Here is a 15,072-nt window from a genome sequence, read left to right on the forward strand (position 1 = left end):
CACATATGTGAATTATGAACACGGTCCAATGACGTCGTACAAAGTTTAACAAAGAGAAAGCTTGGATACATTTCATAACAATAAGACATTTGTTCACTTAGGACAATAACTCTACCAACTAAAGAGTAGATTGTCATGAAATTTAGACAGCTGCCTTTTGAAGGATGGTACAAACTGAAAATGAAGTGAATAAAAAATATATATATAGCCAGTTATTTGCGAAGCCTGGGACTTTTTAGGCCATTTGGTCCCCATATTTATTTCATATTAAGTTATTTGAGCAATTTAATAGCTTTTCAATTATGTATAAAACATGTTATCATTGCCTTGGTATACAAAATATCCAAAATTCTTAGACTTTGAAATTTGTCGTGGAATTTTTTATTGATAAGTTTTTTCTTAAAGTCAGTATTAGATCTTCTATAAGAATTGAGTACATTATTTTTTTTATTAATATAGGATTTCGAAAAATTTGAAAAAGTGTGCAACATTGCTGTTATGGTGGACGCCTCCTTTGTGAAGAATCTAAAATATGTAGACTTGGTGATACTAAATATAATGTGGATGATAACTGAAGTAAATCAAATTATTCGAATTTCTTTACCGTTTCTTAAAATCAGGATATCAACTTTCACTATTATAAAAGGTAGATAAGTAATATAATATAACAGTTACTAACCCTCAAATATTAAACATCCCTTTGTAAAAGCAGTTATTGAATTTGGGATAAAATGTACCCCAAAAAAGAAATGTTTTCAAACTACACTATAATATAATTGAACTAACATAATAACTTGAGTAAGTTAGATCAGCGTTGTCTGGGACATTAAGAAATTAGAAATGATTAAGAATTATTCTGTTTAATATACAATAAAAGGAAAAAAACTATAAAATTTTTAAGAATGATTCTCATGTTGGTTTTATGAGTATCAGTATAATATTACATTTGCTGCAATAAGGAAGTAGTTGATTTTTTCTGAGTCAAACGCCGAACTTGCAGTCTCGCAGCCGCTTCCCTGAGCTTCAAGGAAACCTCATAATATCCCAAAATAAGCCTTGGCTCTTCGGTTTTCGGCCAAAACTTTACCCCTGCCGCATTTCTAGGTACAAAGGAACCTTACTAATATGCTAAAACACACACCAGACCACAGATTGTGCAAGTAAACTAGTGGGCCCTAGTCAAGTTAAATTTATCTGCCGCCACATCCTGGAGCATCATCAAACACTCATAATACACCCCGGCTCTCAGGTTGTACAGGTTTAGAACTGGGTCTCAAGGCAGTTTAAACTGCACCGCCGCCACAACTATGAGCATCAATAACCCCTTATAATATACTTGAATACATGCTCACCCCCGAGCTGTGTATATGCACTGCTGGTCCCAGAAGTATGTAAATTTTTCTCTTCACTGCTTCCCTGAGCATCAAATAATCCGTATAGTATCCAAAATACACCCTGGTTCTAAGGTTATAGCGGTAAAGTGCTAAAAATGTCATTTTAAGCTCACCATGGCCATGAAGCCCAAAAAAATGTTACCAAAACTGTTTCTGAAGCCGTATGAAGCTACGTAAAAAAATTAACAAAATCCATCTATTGGTTTGACCGTGATTGAAGGACATTCACATTTAATATCTGGGGTAAAATGTAGTTTAAACTCTTCTGCCACCACGTTTCTAGGTACCAAGGAACACTTCTAATACGATATAATAGACCCCAGGAAGGAAACCCCTCCAAAAAAAAAAATATTTGCTTAATTATAAAGTTCCGACCGTTTTTCACTAGATGTCTTCAGTGAACTATATCTCACGATTAATTAATTGCACAAGAAAGGTTAAAGTATGCTTAAAGATTAAATGTACAATTTAAAAAAAGTTCGTTTACAGTTTTGTGTTTTGGTGAAGTCAGTTGTGTGTTACAGTGCTCCAAAATGGAAATAAGAAAAAAACAGAATCATTAGAATTGTTACGACCAAGGTGAAAAGGCGGAGTAGGCAGATTTGAATAGTAATATTAAAAAATGTAATGAAGATGTGGAGCAAATTCAAAAGTCACTGATGAGGGAATTCGATGATGTTTTTTATAATTGACAGAAGTTAGAGCCAACGGATGGAAAACCAATGAAAATATTGTTAAAGGATGGTTATATACTTCATGTTATTCATTCTGCAAGAGCCAGACCATTTGCCTATAGAGGTGAAGTAAAGAAAGAAATTGATCAAATGGAGAAAATGGGAGTGAGAAGTAAAGTAGGAGACAAGGTTATTGAATGGTGTCACCCATTAGTAGTAGTTTCAAAACACAATGTGAAAGTTAGCCTATAAGTTGATTTAAAAAAAAAAAAAAGATCAAGTTTATATACCAATTCATCTAATGAGGACTCCAAGAGAAATTGTTTTGAGTTAACCCAAAAAGGGAAATTTTTTACGGCAATGGATTACAAAACAAATGGAATTAGCATAAAAATCAAGACATACAAATTGTTTTATGACTCCTTGGGGTAGACTTGTTTTTAATACAGCAGCAATGGGTTTTGTTTCAACTGGAGCAGCATATTGCTTACGTGGAGATGAAATTTTGGATAGTTTAACAGACACATTTAGAGTGGTCGATGATGTTTTAAAAGTATCAAGGGATTTAGAAGATCATGTTTGTAAAGTGAGAAGGATTTTGTAAAAATACCGAGAGAAGAGAATTACTTTAAATCCTGATAAATTTATATTTTCTCAACCAAATGTAAAATTTTGTAGATATTACATATCTGAAGAAGGCACGGAAGTTGATCCCGATAAATTATGTGTAATAAGTAAATTTCCAAATCCAAAAAATAGAAGAGATCTTGGGAGTTTTTTGGGCTTTTTCAATCAACTGAGTCTATTTTTATCAAAGATAAGTGAAGCAGCGGGACCTATAAGGAAATTATTATCATCAAAAGTGGAATTTAAATGATATACTACTAACCATACCCTATCCACGGATAAATTGCAAGAAATGTTGACTTCACATCCCTTATTAGAACCATTCGATCCGTAAATTTTGTTAGTACAATGTGGATCTCGATTTTCGTCTAGTACAGAGACAAGATATGGTTGGATCGAATTGGAGCGCAGGGGAATTTTGTGGGCAATTAAGAAGTGCCTTTTATTTTTGACTGGATTACCTACTATTTACAGTTATAACTTATCATAAACCTCTACCTCTTATCCCTATTTTAAATACTTACACTATAGATATGCTTGAAAATAAAAAATTGATCCGGTATAAACTTAAGTTGTCCATGTATCCATTTAGGACAGAATGGAGGAAAGAAAAAGATCATGATGTCCAGGACGCATTATCAAGGGCACCTGTGCCATCTCCAAAAAGTTAATGAAAATATTGAAGAAGAAGTTGGTTATCATAGAGACGAAGTAATAAGGATTGCAATGTATAGAATGAGTCAATCAGCAGAAGAAAATAAAATATTAGATCCATAAGTAGGAGATATTTGTGAGGAGTCTTTAAAAGATCAAGAGTATATCGACTTTGTAAATGCAATTAAAAATAATGTACTTAGAGATGGAGTAAAATTTTACAGGAAAACTTTACCTGAATTGAGTACTGAGCGAGACCTTGTTATAATAAAAATCGTTTGCTAATTCCAAAAGGTAAATGGAAAGAGTTTTTGGAAAAACTACATTTTTGACATTAAGGAATAGAAAGGACAAAGAGAAGAGCCAGACAAACGGTTTATTGGTGAGAATGAATGTGGAGTCTGCTGACCTGTTTGAGAGTAAAGGTAAACATTATATTGTTTATGGAAATAGACTATCGGGTTACCCATACATTGAAGAATTTAAGAGAATTCCTTACTGTAAAGATGTAATTATAAGGTTTAAGAAGATATTTTCAGAGACTAGAATTCCTACAAAGTTGAGGATGGATCAAAGTCTACAGTTTCATTCAAAATAATTTAAGGAGTTTTTGAAAAGGGGAACATAACATGGGGACCATCATCTCCTCATTATCCGCAGAATTATCCGCCACGCTGAAAGTATAGTCAAGTCAATGAAGGTACAATTAGAATAAGTAAATGGAAATTATGGGGCAAAATAGTTTTTTTTTAGGATTACTTGAGTTAAGAAATACCCCGAAGATAGATGGAAAATCCTCAAATGAAATGTTATTTGGTCATCAAGTACAATCTAGCATACCACAACTTTGGAGTAGTTATGATACAACGGTCTGGACTCAATCAGTGGATGAGGAGAGACATAGATAAACGGAAATAAATTGTTACAATTTAAATACAAGAGACATACCTGAGTTAATGTGGGACCTAATGTAATGGTACAAAAATATAGAACTAGAAGATGGTCAGATGAAGGTGAAGTTTTAGAAAAAGGAGTCAATAGAAGCTACCGCGTCCTATTGGAGTCCGGTAACTATTGTGGAGAAACCGGAGCTACTTGAGAGTGAAATATGGAATCATTAAGCCTAAGAAAATGATCGACATTCATAAATGCAAGGAATTACGAAGATCACTGAGAGTTAAAAAACTTTAACTAGGAAGGGAGATCTTGGGGTTTCAGTCGTTTACTGAACCAGTTCGAACGTCCCTCTGTCTAGCACTAGGTACTGGAATTTAAATGAAAATCAATATTAATATAGGATGGACCATGAAATTGTATATTTAATGTATGAATTATAAGAGTGTTATAAGATCATATAGTCTTGTAAAAAAGAAAATAATCAGTCGTCATCATTATTAGATCGTTCTAAGCATAACAACTACGGGTTATGGGCCGCTGGTTCCTGAGGCAGATTAAGTTCTTCCATCGCTACTTTGCTAAACATCAAAGAACCCTTATCATAAATACTCCCTAGCCCTCAGGTTATACAGTAAAAGTACTAAAAATGTTATTTAAAGGTAGCCATGGCCTCTAGGACCCACAAAATGTCACCAAGATGTTTCGGGCCATAAAATCTACATCAAAAGTTTCATCAAAATCTATTTTCTGGTTTGGCCGTGATTAAAGAAGACACACAGAAAGAGAGAGAGAGGAGAGACACACACACAGAGCCACACTCACTCAGAAATTCATATTTAATATAAAGATATATTAGCATCCAAATTTTGTATCATCGTTCAAACTATTCTTTCCCTTTTGCACAAATAAATATTAATTAATAAGCTATAAATACTAGTATGAATATAAGAAAAAATTAATCCTTAATTGAAAATAATCCCGACAACATGAGTTTGGGACTTCAACAAGTTATTCTTAATATATAAACATTACAATTATGACTTTTTTTTTTTTTGCATGAATATTTATTTAAAATATTCATTAGTTTCAGCAAATTTTGAGAATCAAATTAGTCCTCATCCGTTTTGATGAGGTTCATTCATTATATTGAAAATTATCCACATTTTCTCTTATTGTAAGTAATCAAAAGTAAAAATAAAGGAACGAGTTCGAATCTAACCAGTTCATTAAATTCACTAAGCCTCCCTTACAAATTGCTAATATACAAATAAATCCTACACGAGGGATGATCAAGCTAAATAAGGAATGGCATACAATCTGAGTCAATGTTTCAAGAGCATTGTACTAATGATTCTTAAAAGATGGAATACCCCATGGGTCGTGTATCTTTTTGAATAATTCAAGTTTACTTATAATAAATGGATATTTAATATAAAGACGTATGGATAAGTTTGGTATCACCTCCGACCACCGTATTTTAAATAATGCGACATATGTTTTCCAAATTTCCCTTTACAAACTTGAAACATGATTTTGCTATAAATGAGCTAAAGGCTACTTATTAACAAATCATAAGACGTTGAACAAGCTGGGGAAATATTTAACCTTTCGTAAAAAAGCAGAAGAATCAGTGTTCAGCGCTTTTGGAGTGATGATATCGGAGAACCAATGTCTTATAATAATGGACCCGGCAGTGGATAAAAATATGCAAATTGGATAGCATAATAACAGATTTCCTAGGATCAATTTATCAACATCTACAGAACAGTTATAGTACCACGTCTTCACGTGTAAAAAAATTGGAAAATTAAATAAAATGTTGACCAGTCATGAAAATTCTTTGTATAATGGCCATTTTATAAAAAAGAAAATCAACGTGGTAACCCTAACAGTTTGAGGATGTTTTGAAGGAAATATGCTACAATCAGGTGTGACAAGGGAGGAGGAAGAAATAAAGAAGGACTGTGGCTATAAGTACACCGATATCTATCCCCAATTCTACTCTGAGTTAAACAAGGACTTACAACTATAAATCCTCCATAAATCCTCAAGGGTACTCTCCGGCTTCCATGACCACACACGAATGTTTAATCAGGTTTTGAATATAATTGAAGCAATGTATTTAGAATCTTGACAATTTGTAGAATTTTTTGGAAGAGGAAAACTATAATAATAATAATTATCAGTGTTTTATTGGTCCTTGTTTAGAACCGGTGACTGAGCTTTAGTCCTACAAACCGTTATGACCAGTCATAAGACTGGACTAGAGCGAATATATAAGAACGAACGCAACACTGATCATGACGTTTCATTAGATCAGTTACAATCAATTGTGACAAGAGAGGAAGGAGAAAAGGATATAAACAGGGATATTTACTAGAATTACTCAAATATCGATCCTCAATTCTACTATGAGTCTAACAGAGACTTACAATTATAACTCTGCAACAAATCATCAGGGTTACGCTACGTCTTTTATGAGCACACAAGAACGTTCAAACAGGTTTTGAATATAACTAAATCTATTTAGGAAAGGATGTTTCTACTCGAGTATTAAATAATAATGACAACTGCTAAGAAAAAAGAAAGTGCCTTCTATTTTCTACCAATTACAAAATAGCGGGCACTGGATTACATCATTGTAAATTATAATAAAAACTGCTAAGGAAAATAAAATCTATTTTTCAAATCACAACTCGATAAAAAACGGGCCAGCTATAAAATTGACGGGATTTCCATCACTTATGATAAACCTTCTCTTTTTTATTGTCCGATTAATTTTATATAACATGTATATTATAGAAATGTGCTAGTTTGTATAAAATTAAAGTTATCCCTATTGTCTTTTCTTATTTATTTTTTATACTCTTTTACCTAGGAGTATTTTAAGTTTAAAATTTTTAATGATCTATTAAATTAATATTGCTTGGTGGATATATAATAACAGCACGTTAAACCGAAAAAATAAAATTACCACTCATGATTAAAGAGTACTTCAAGAAATAGGCAATAAGACGGATGACATAATAATGAACATAAAACATGTACCTCAAATATGTTCAATCAATCAATCACCCTCTATCAAAAAATGACTAGGAATGGAACTTTTCTTGCCTGCAAGGGGAAAAAATTGTAATAATAGCTGTAGTAAAAGTAAATCAATTATTTTTCATTAACTAATTATAGCAAAAAAAAAATATATGTGATTAGTGACTTTAAAGTATTTGAAGTCAATACTGCATATGAGGACAATATAAGTCCACACACATTTCTAAATTAGTATCCCATATATATATATATAAAGAGAGGGGGACATGGGATAATTTTGTAAATCAGACTGGGCGTAAATACAAATCCTGAGAGAATTTATCAAAAAATATGGCAACTTTGAGATACAACATATATGCTGACAGAGATTTCTATAAACCAGGGGTCGGCAACCTATGATACACATGCCACTGCTGGCACAGGGAGGCATATTCACTGGCACGTGCAAATAAGAACCTATTCCCGTAGTTTGTGTGTGTTTTACTATTATTACTGATAATGACACACTAAGTTGGCACTCCATGTCTCAAAGGTTGCCTACACCTCCTATAAACTATAGAGTTTTGTTGAAAATAGGCATAAATAATGTATATGTGCAATAATTATCATCGGATTACCAACACATACTTTTTTCCCCTAGCGAGGATCTCTACATTATTTACATTTCTAACTTTTTAAACATTTTGATGTCCCGCTTACAAAAACCCCTATCAAAATAACAGCAATTCAAGATAGAGGAAGAGTGTGTAACAATTTATATTTATTTATCTCAAATCAGAGCTGGGATAACATAAAAAGAGACAAATAAAACTGTTCATAGAAATATGTCTAAGCTGGAAAAGGATGTTGCAGTCAAGGTCGTTGGCCACTCCCCCCAGTACTATTTTAGTTTAAAAAAAATGGAATGTGACTTAGTGTGTTTGATTATTAGGCAATAACTTAGAAAAATCCTGCAATGAAAGCCCTTTAAAAGGATAAACTATACCTTATCATAATTATATTTTTTCGGGAATAGAAAGAGATATTACCTTTCTAAAAAAATACGTAATTTATCTAAATATTGGCGAAGTGTATAGCTTTTTTTTATTGATTATTCAATAGTCTCTTCTTTTTATCAATTAAAGAATAAACAGCTAATTTTTATACTTGTAGGGGATTCTTAAAACATTATCTTAAAAAAACATTTAAAATAGTAATATACATATGAAAGGATCCAACTATCCTATAAAATGAACCCAAAAAATATTTGAAATTTAATTTAAAAACCAAACACATTAGGAGCTGTGTTTCCCACAGATATATTTCCCCAAGATTGCTCCTACAATCATTCTATTTGGTTTGAAAATGTACTTTGATGCTATTTTGTGCTTAATTTATGTCTCATTAAAACCATAAGGCATCTTTTCTGTTGTTGAGGTCTTACTTAAAATCCCTTATCCATCAATTCCCAAGTCCCTAGAGCTGACATGTGTGTAAGGAAAGAATATAAAAGAAGTGAGGAAAAGAAAAGTATATGATACTACTGAATTATGACCCTATAAGCTACTTGCTGTTGATTTTGGGGATGAAATGAATTACTGCTATAAAGATGAGAAGCATTAACATTTAAAGTAGCATTATTGAGGCAATATATTGAAATCATTTTAAATAAATATATAAATCTATATTTTATTATGCATTTTTTAACAAATTAACACCAAAAATAGGCGAATATGCTTACTTCAGCTTCAAACAAAGAAGTTACCACCACGAAACCCCAATCATAATGACTAAAAAAGAAAAAAGAGCACATGCAACGAACGTTTACCCTTTTTTAATTTTTAAGTAGTTTTTTCATTACTTTTATGAGCACACACGAATGTTCAACCAGGTTTTGAATATATGCAATTGAATAAAATAGGAAAGGAATTTCACTCGTCAAAAGTTAAATAATTATGACAACAGCTAAGGAAAAGAACCAATTCCTTAAAAACGGGCATGCTAAAAAATAGTCACATATGAATGTTTATTTTTGTTGTCTTTTATCCGTGCTTCTAATGTGCAGATGAGGTCAAAAGAAGGCTTTTATTTCTAAAGGAAAAAAAACATATCAGAGTTAGAAACAATGAGAGGTTTGTCGGAAAAATGAGTACAAAAAGTCATGGCATTGGCCCTAGTTGAAGTCATGTCCGGTCTTTTGGAAAAAAAAAAGCTTTCTGCATCCTTTCAGAAGATATTTTTTCTTTTCGCAAACTCAGTCACAAATTGGGCTTTTTACAACAGATATCACAAAACAAATTAAAAGACTTTCGGCGAACCTCATCAAACGACATTTCTAAAAAGAATCAGTTTTTCAGGTTTATAATTGTTAGATTGTTTAATTGTATTGCTGAAAGTTGTTGTATGTTCTTTTATTTGTAGTTTTGATTGTGACTATTTGGTAGAAGTTTTGTAAACAGGACAATGAAACATATTATTTTTCTCAAAATATTGCAATTTTGGTTGCGTCAATTTTTTAGTTTACATTATAGTAAAGATGTTTATATAAAAAATAATTTTTAAGTTAAATTATGACTCAAATCTCTTCCTTGATACACGCTCATTGCTATATACGACATAACTACAAGAATTCATCAACATGACTACATTGTCATTTTTTATTTCATAAAATGTATTATTTTCGTTCAAGCATTTATTCAGAGCAACTTCTTTCAATATAGATTTACCCAGTATTTGACAATGAAATTTCGAATCTATATAAAATGGTTGTCTTACATAAAGTAGTTTTTTTTTTAAAGCAACCTTTATTAATTAATCTACAAATATATTACATTACATTACATTGTAAAGGGAACAGTTTTTAATTAATGGATGTTATTTTTAAATGATTGTTTCTTTTTATTTCAATAAAAACTATTATTCCATTATCAATTAATCGCCATCTTCAGCAAAATAATTATATTTACTTATATGTAATTTGCAAAAATGAGGCATTGTATTTGCAATTTCTTGTGTAATTTTGATAGACGCAATAATCAATATTCCCAACAAGATCGTATTTCAAATATTTAAATACGATAAAAAAAATACATTGAAGACGCATAAATTATGTATCTTACAAAATTATATGTATACAAACTTTTCATTGTCTTATAATTTTGAACAAAAATTTCATTTTTTATAGAATCATCACATGATTTGACGGGATTTTAAATTATTCTACACGGTGAAAGGAAAATAATATACCCTGCAATCCGTATAAATAAAAAAATGCTGATAAACATTACTTTTTGTTTCCCTTTTTGGTATGAACTTCATAAGAATTAAACGAGAATGAAGAATTCCCATGAGGATTTTTCTTTTTAATAGGTACATTTGTTTACTGTACTTTTCTTTTTAATATCATTTTGCATTACTTTTCAAGGACTAGGGATGACCTTTCATTTTCTAAAAGTCCTTGATAATTTGTCAAAAATAGGACCGAATCAAACAAGGGCTGGGCTGCCTTTAAATGGGGAGTTTCCAAATTACTTATAAACATAAATAAACACAAATTATATAGTTATTTTTTTAAATGCGTACTTCAAATATACGAAAATTACGGAGTCAACTTTTCATCTAAAGAATAGCAGTTTCGTTTATCCGGATTTTACTATATCTATAAAAATATATCCCCCTCCTCATATGATTACACTTCCTAAACCCCCGTTCACCCCATCAAATCTTTCAATTTTCACAAATGAAGTAATAACTTTACATGATAAGAATTAATTAACATTTGAGAGTCACAAGTGTAGAGGCATACCGCAGGGGCCGGAATGGAGAAGCTGTAGCACCACACTCTAAATTAAGGAAGTTTTGCTTATTAATAGAAAAATTAATACTGAAAAAAAAGATCGCAAAATTAAATTAAATTTTTCTAATTTTTTTTTTTGAATAGCTGTAGATTTTAATAATTTTTCAATTTTTTTTTTTTTGTGTGATCAACTGTGGTTTTTTGAAGAAAAAAAATTACAAAAAATTTTTAATTTTTGTATCATTTTTTCCTTTTAAAAAAAAAAAAAATCCTAAACCCACACCCCTTCAAAATATAATTCTGTGGACGCCCCAGAGAGTAGATATTTGCTTGTCTAGGATTCAAATCCAAGGACAGAAATAAAAAGTGAATAAATGATCATCTAGTTTGAAAAATCCAATGGATTGATGATTTTTATTTTTTCTTCCCGACATGAAGTCAGAGTAAGGTTTTGACATTATCTATACAGAGGTGTATAAAATATGTCCTGGAGAGCGGAATACTAGGTTAAGAAAAGAAAATTCCTTGTTAAGTTTGCCACCTTTGAAAAATGGACAAACTAAAAAATCCCTTCATAACCATCACTGTCGATTAAGGTAACTAAAATAAACACACGCACTTTCATGAAGTTGCACGAGTCATTCATGCCCGGAAGTACCACATTTATTTGACACGTAACACACAGTAGGACGGTGCTGTTTCATCTCATGCAGCTACCCTTACCATCGTGTGTGTTTTTAGGTAGTCCGGTGATAAGGGAGTGTAAAATGTTAGTAACCCGAATAAAAAGTACTTACCCCCTGGACATTTGGTTAGTTACTTTCTGAGATTTGTATTTACTTTCTGGACAGGATATTAATTTTATAAATATATTTTCATTATAATTGTTATTTAACTCTTGAGAAGAGAATCCTTAAAGAATATCCTTAAAGTAAGGACTATTACATGTGGTCATGAAAGATGGAGTAGAGTTTACAAGTTTGTAAAGAAAGAAAGAGCGCGAGAAAAGACAGGAGCAAGACATATGGTAGCACTTAATTAAGACTCTTGTCAATATCAGCCTTTGGCTATATGTTTTTTGGGAAGGACAATGAATAACTTCTATAAAGAGGAGAACCTTTTACAGTCAATATGGAATTAGTGACAATATTATAATTACATTTAAAGGGATATATATTTATTTTATTATACATTTTGGAGTCAATATACACCAAAGATTGGTGGGAATGCTTACTTTAGATGGAAAAGTTTACACCACAACGATCTATTGAATAATGAACAAAAAAGGAAGAAAGAGCACACTCAACAACCATTTTTCATTCTCTAATTTTTAAAGGTAGTTCTTTCATTTACAAACATATCAACTCTAACACTGAAGGTTTGTCGACCAGTTTTATGTGTAAGCCCTTGTTAGAATCAAATTAGAATTGAAGATCAACATTGGAGTAATTATAGGCTAGATGTCCTTGCCATACCAGGTGCGGCGAAAAAATCTTTAAACTTCATTTTGCTCCATAAATCAAGGTTTTTGTGAATGCGGTAAAATTATGACGGTAAAATAGTAAAAATAAACGAAAAATGAAATAAACAAAAACAAGACCTTACTAAGTGCCTTTGAAGCCGAGAAAATACCATCTGAACGTATCCATTGAATTTTGGTTTGCACGCTTTTGGAACTGTCAAAAGACCAACGGAAAGTTGCAAAGCAGTTGGGGATCTCCAACATGAACCCGAACATGAACGTAGTGTTCCATCAGGATTGTGCACCTGGACATACGTCCAAAGAGGCACAAAAGTAGTTGGAGAACAACTTACTTTTCTGGCCAAAGAAAATGTGGTCCCCCTTCTTACCAGATGCCAGCACATTGGACTTCACCTTTTTGCGTGCATGTTGAGTCCAAGGACTGCACCGTCCACATCCAAATATCAACCACCTCTAGGATAACGTCAACCAGTACTAGGATATCATGTCTGAAGACTACATTTGCAATGAGTAAAAGGCCTTCCGTGGCCACCTGTTAACCATCATTGCTGCAAAAGGTGCTACATTGACGATTAGGGTAGCCAACACATCATATTAGTTACTTATATTTTATTAATATACCCCATTATAACTGGTTACTGAAATACGTCTTAATAATGTTTTTGATTGAAATTTTAAAGATTTTTTCGCTGCATCCGGTATACATAGTGAAAATTGTGTATATTTCCTTACTCCCACGGTTGTTTGGAGCTGTTTTGATAAAATATCATGACAACTAAACTGGTCTTATTCTAAACATTCCTTAAATTGGTGGGATTGCCACTGTTTTTATCGGTTTCTTTTATTTTTACATTGCGGACCCCCATTTTTTAAACTCTACTCACCCTTTTTTCCCTCGACTTTTAAGGATATTTATCCTACCAATAGGTAAGTAACACTAATTTATTGACATGTTACATGGTGCTTCCTCTTTTTTTCCCCAAAAAAAAAATACCCAGACTAAGGTCCTATCAGGCAAAAAAATTATGGCTTAGTCAAAAGTATTTTTAAAAGTTTATAGGGGTCAAAAGACACTTTGTAGTAATTTTCCAGAACTCATTAATAGACCCAGTAGTATTGATAAAGATTGTGTGTACAATGACTCTACAGATGACAAAATAAGGATTAGACACTGAACAGCAAAAAACCACCGTAAATCTCCCTTATCTACCCTGAAATCTCCACAAAGTCATAAGACGATTTTGTCTCTAATACCTGGAATGGCTAAAAGCAGGTAAGTTATAACCATTGCACCCCAATTGGACATTTTTCTCTTACGTGAAAATTCAAAAAAGCAAAGGAAGAAATAGGGCAATGTAGAAGAAACAATCTGGAGATAAGATATCATAGTTCCACTTATCGTCTTTGTTTGATATACTCCCAATAATCGATCTATTATTGTCCTACAGAAGTAAACTAAATTATAATCCACATATCTTCATTCGAATTATTTTTATTCATAATTACTTATATAGTTTAAAGAATTTGTGACAAATTATTTATATGCTAATGAAATTAATTATTGAGAGAAAATCATATTTATTTAGTGAGAAATTAAAGTATTGGTTTTCTTTCAAATATAAGCTCTATCCAATTAATGTCAAAAAAGTTATAGTCCATGATTTATTATTAATTATTAGTATGACTTATATATTTGAATTGTATGTATATGAGTTATATGATTTTAAATAGTTATTATGTACAGGGTGCTACAAGCATTGAATTTCAAACCCATTTCAGTAATTATTTCATTTTTTTAAATGTATTTATAGAGCACCCAAAACTAGCAGTAGCACTTATTTACGATTTGTTACCCTTGATTTTGTATTACAATGTTTTATTGCGTAACTAAACAACAGTTGAATTGAAAGTAAGGAAGTTTAGTTTTTATCCTCTGTCTCCACGTTTAAAAATGTCGGAGCAATAACGAGAAATGTAATGCATGTGCAATTTTCTCAATGAAGGTGCTGAGAAAGCTTCAGATACCACTGATCTTTCTATCCGGACAGCCTACTACACAGCCAAAAAGAACCAAAATTTATGCATCAACTATTTAGATAACTTCTGGCCTTGCTCCATGTGTAACCTCCTACAGCCCTGACTTCAACTCCCTACACTTTAAAGTTATGGAGTGTCTTGGAGAAAAAAGGTTCTGCCACACCCAGCATCCTAATTTGGATTCGCTCCGAGTTGCCATCGGATTGACATTGTACGCCATGGACACAGCCTTCATCATCAAGTGTTGCCAATCTGTTCTCCGGTGCATTGAGGCTGTTATTGCCTGTGAGGAATATCATATTGAATACAAAAAAAAATATACAAATATAGTATTTAAACGCAGTTCTGTATTTTTACCAAAGGACATTTTGTCTCTAGGATATTTTGCCTTAATATATAAATAAGTGAAATTTATACGTCTTTATTGTTTATTTTTGGTTGAAATTGATGTTCTCTTTCAATTTTTTAAATCAAAATATGTAA

The 15,072-nt window shown here is 31.9% G+C and overlaps 1 protein-coding gene across 1 annotated transcript in view; it reads left to right on the forward strand.

Moving 5' to 3' along the window:
• Positions 1-15,072, forward strand: part of LOC121132476 (uncharacterized) — a 207,265-nt gene that overhangs the window by 89,515 nt on the left and 102,678 nt on the right. The window contains exon 4 of the mRNA XM_040727882.2: positions 460-646. Coding sequence (XP_040583816.2) covers positions 460-646 — 187 coding nt within the window. The remainder of the gene's footprint in view (positions 1-459; positions 647-15,072) is intronic.

Source organism: Lepeophtheirus salmonis, chromosome 2 (assembly GCF_016086655.4).
Source record: "Lepeophtheirus salmonis chromosome 2, UVic_Lsal_1.4, whole genome shotgun sequence".
Taxonomy (NCBI): domain Eukaryota; kingdom Metazoa; phylum Arthropoda; class Copepoda; order Siphonostomatoida; family Caligidae; genus Lepeophtheirus; species Lepeophtheirus salmonis.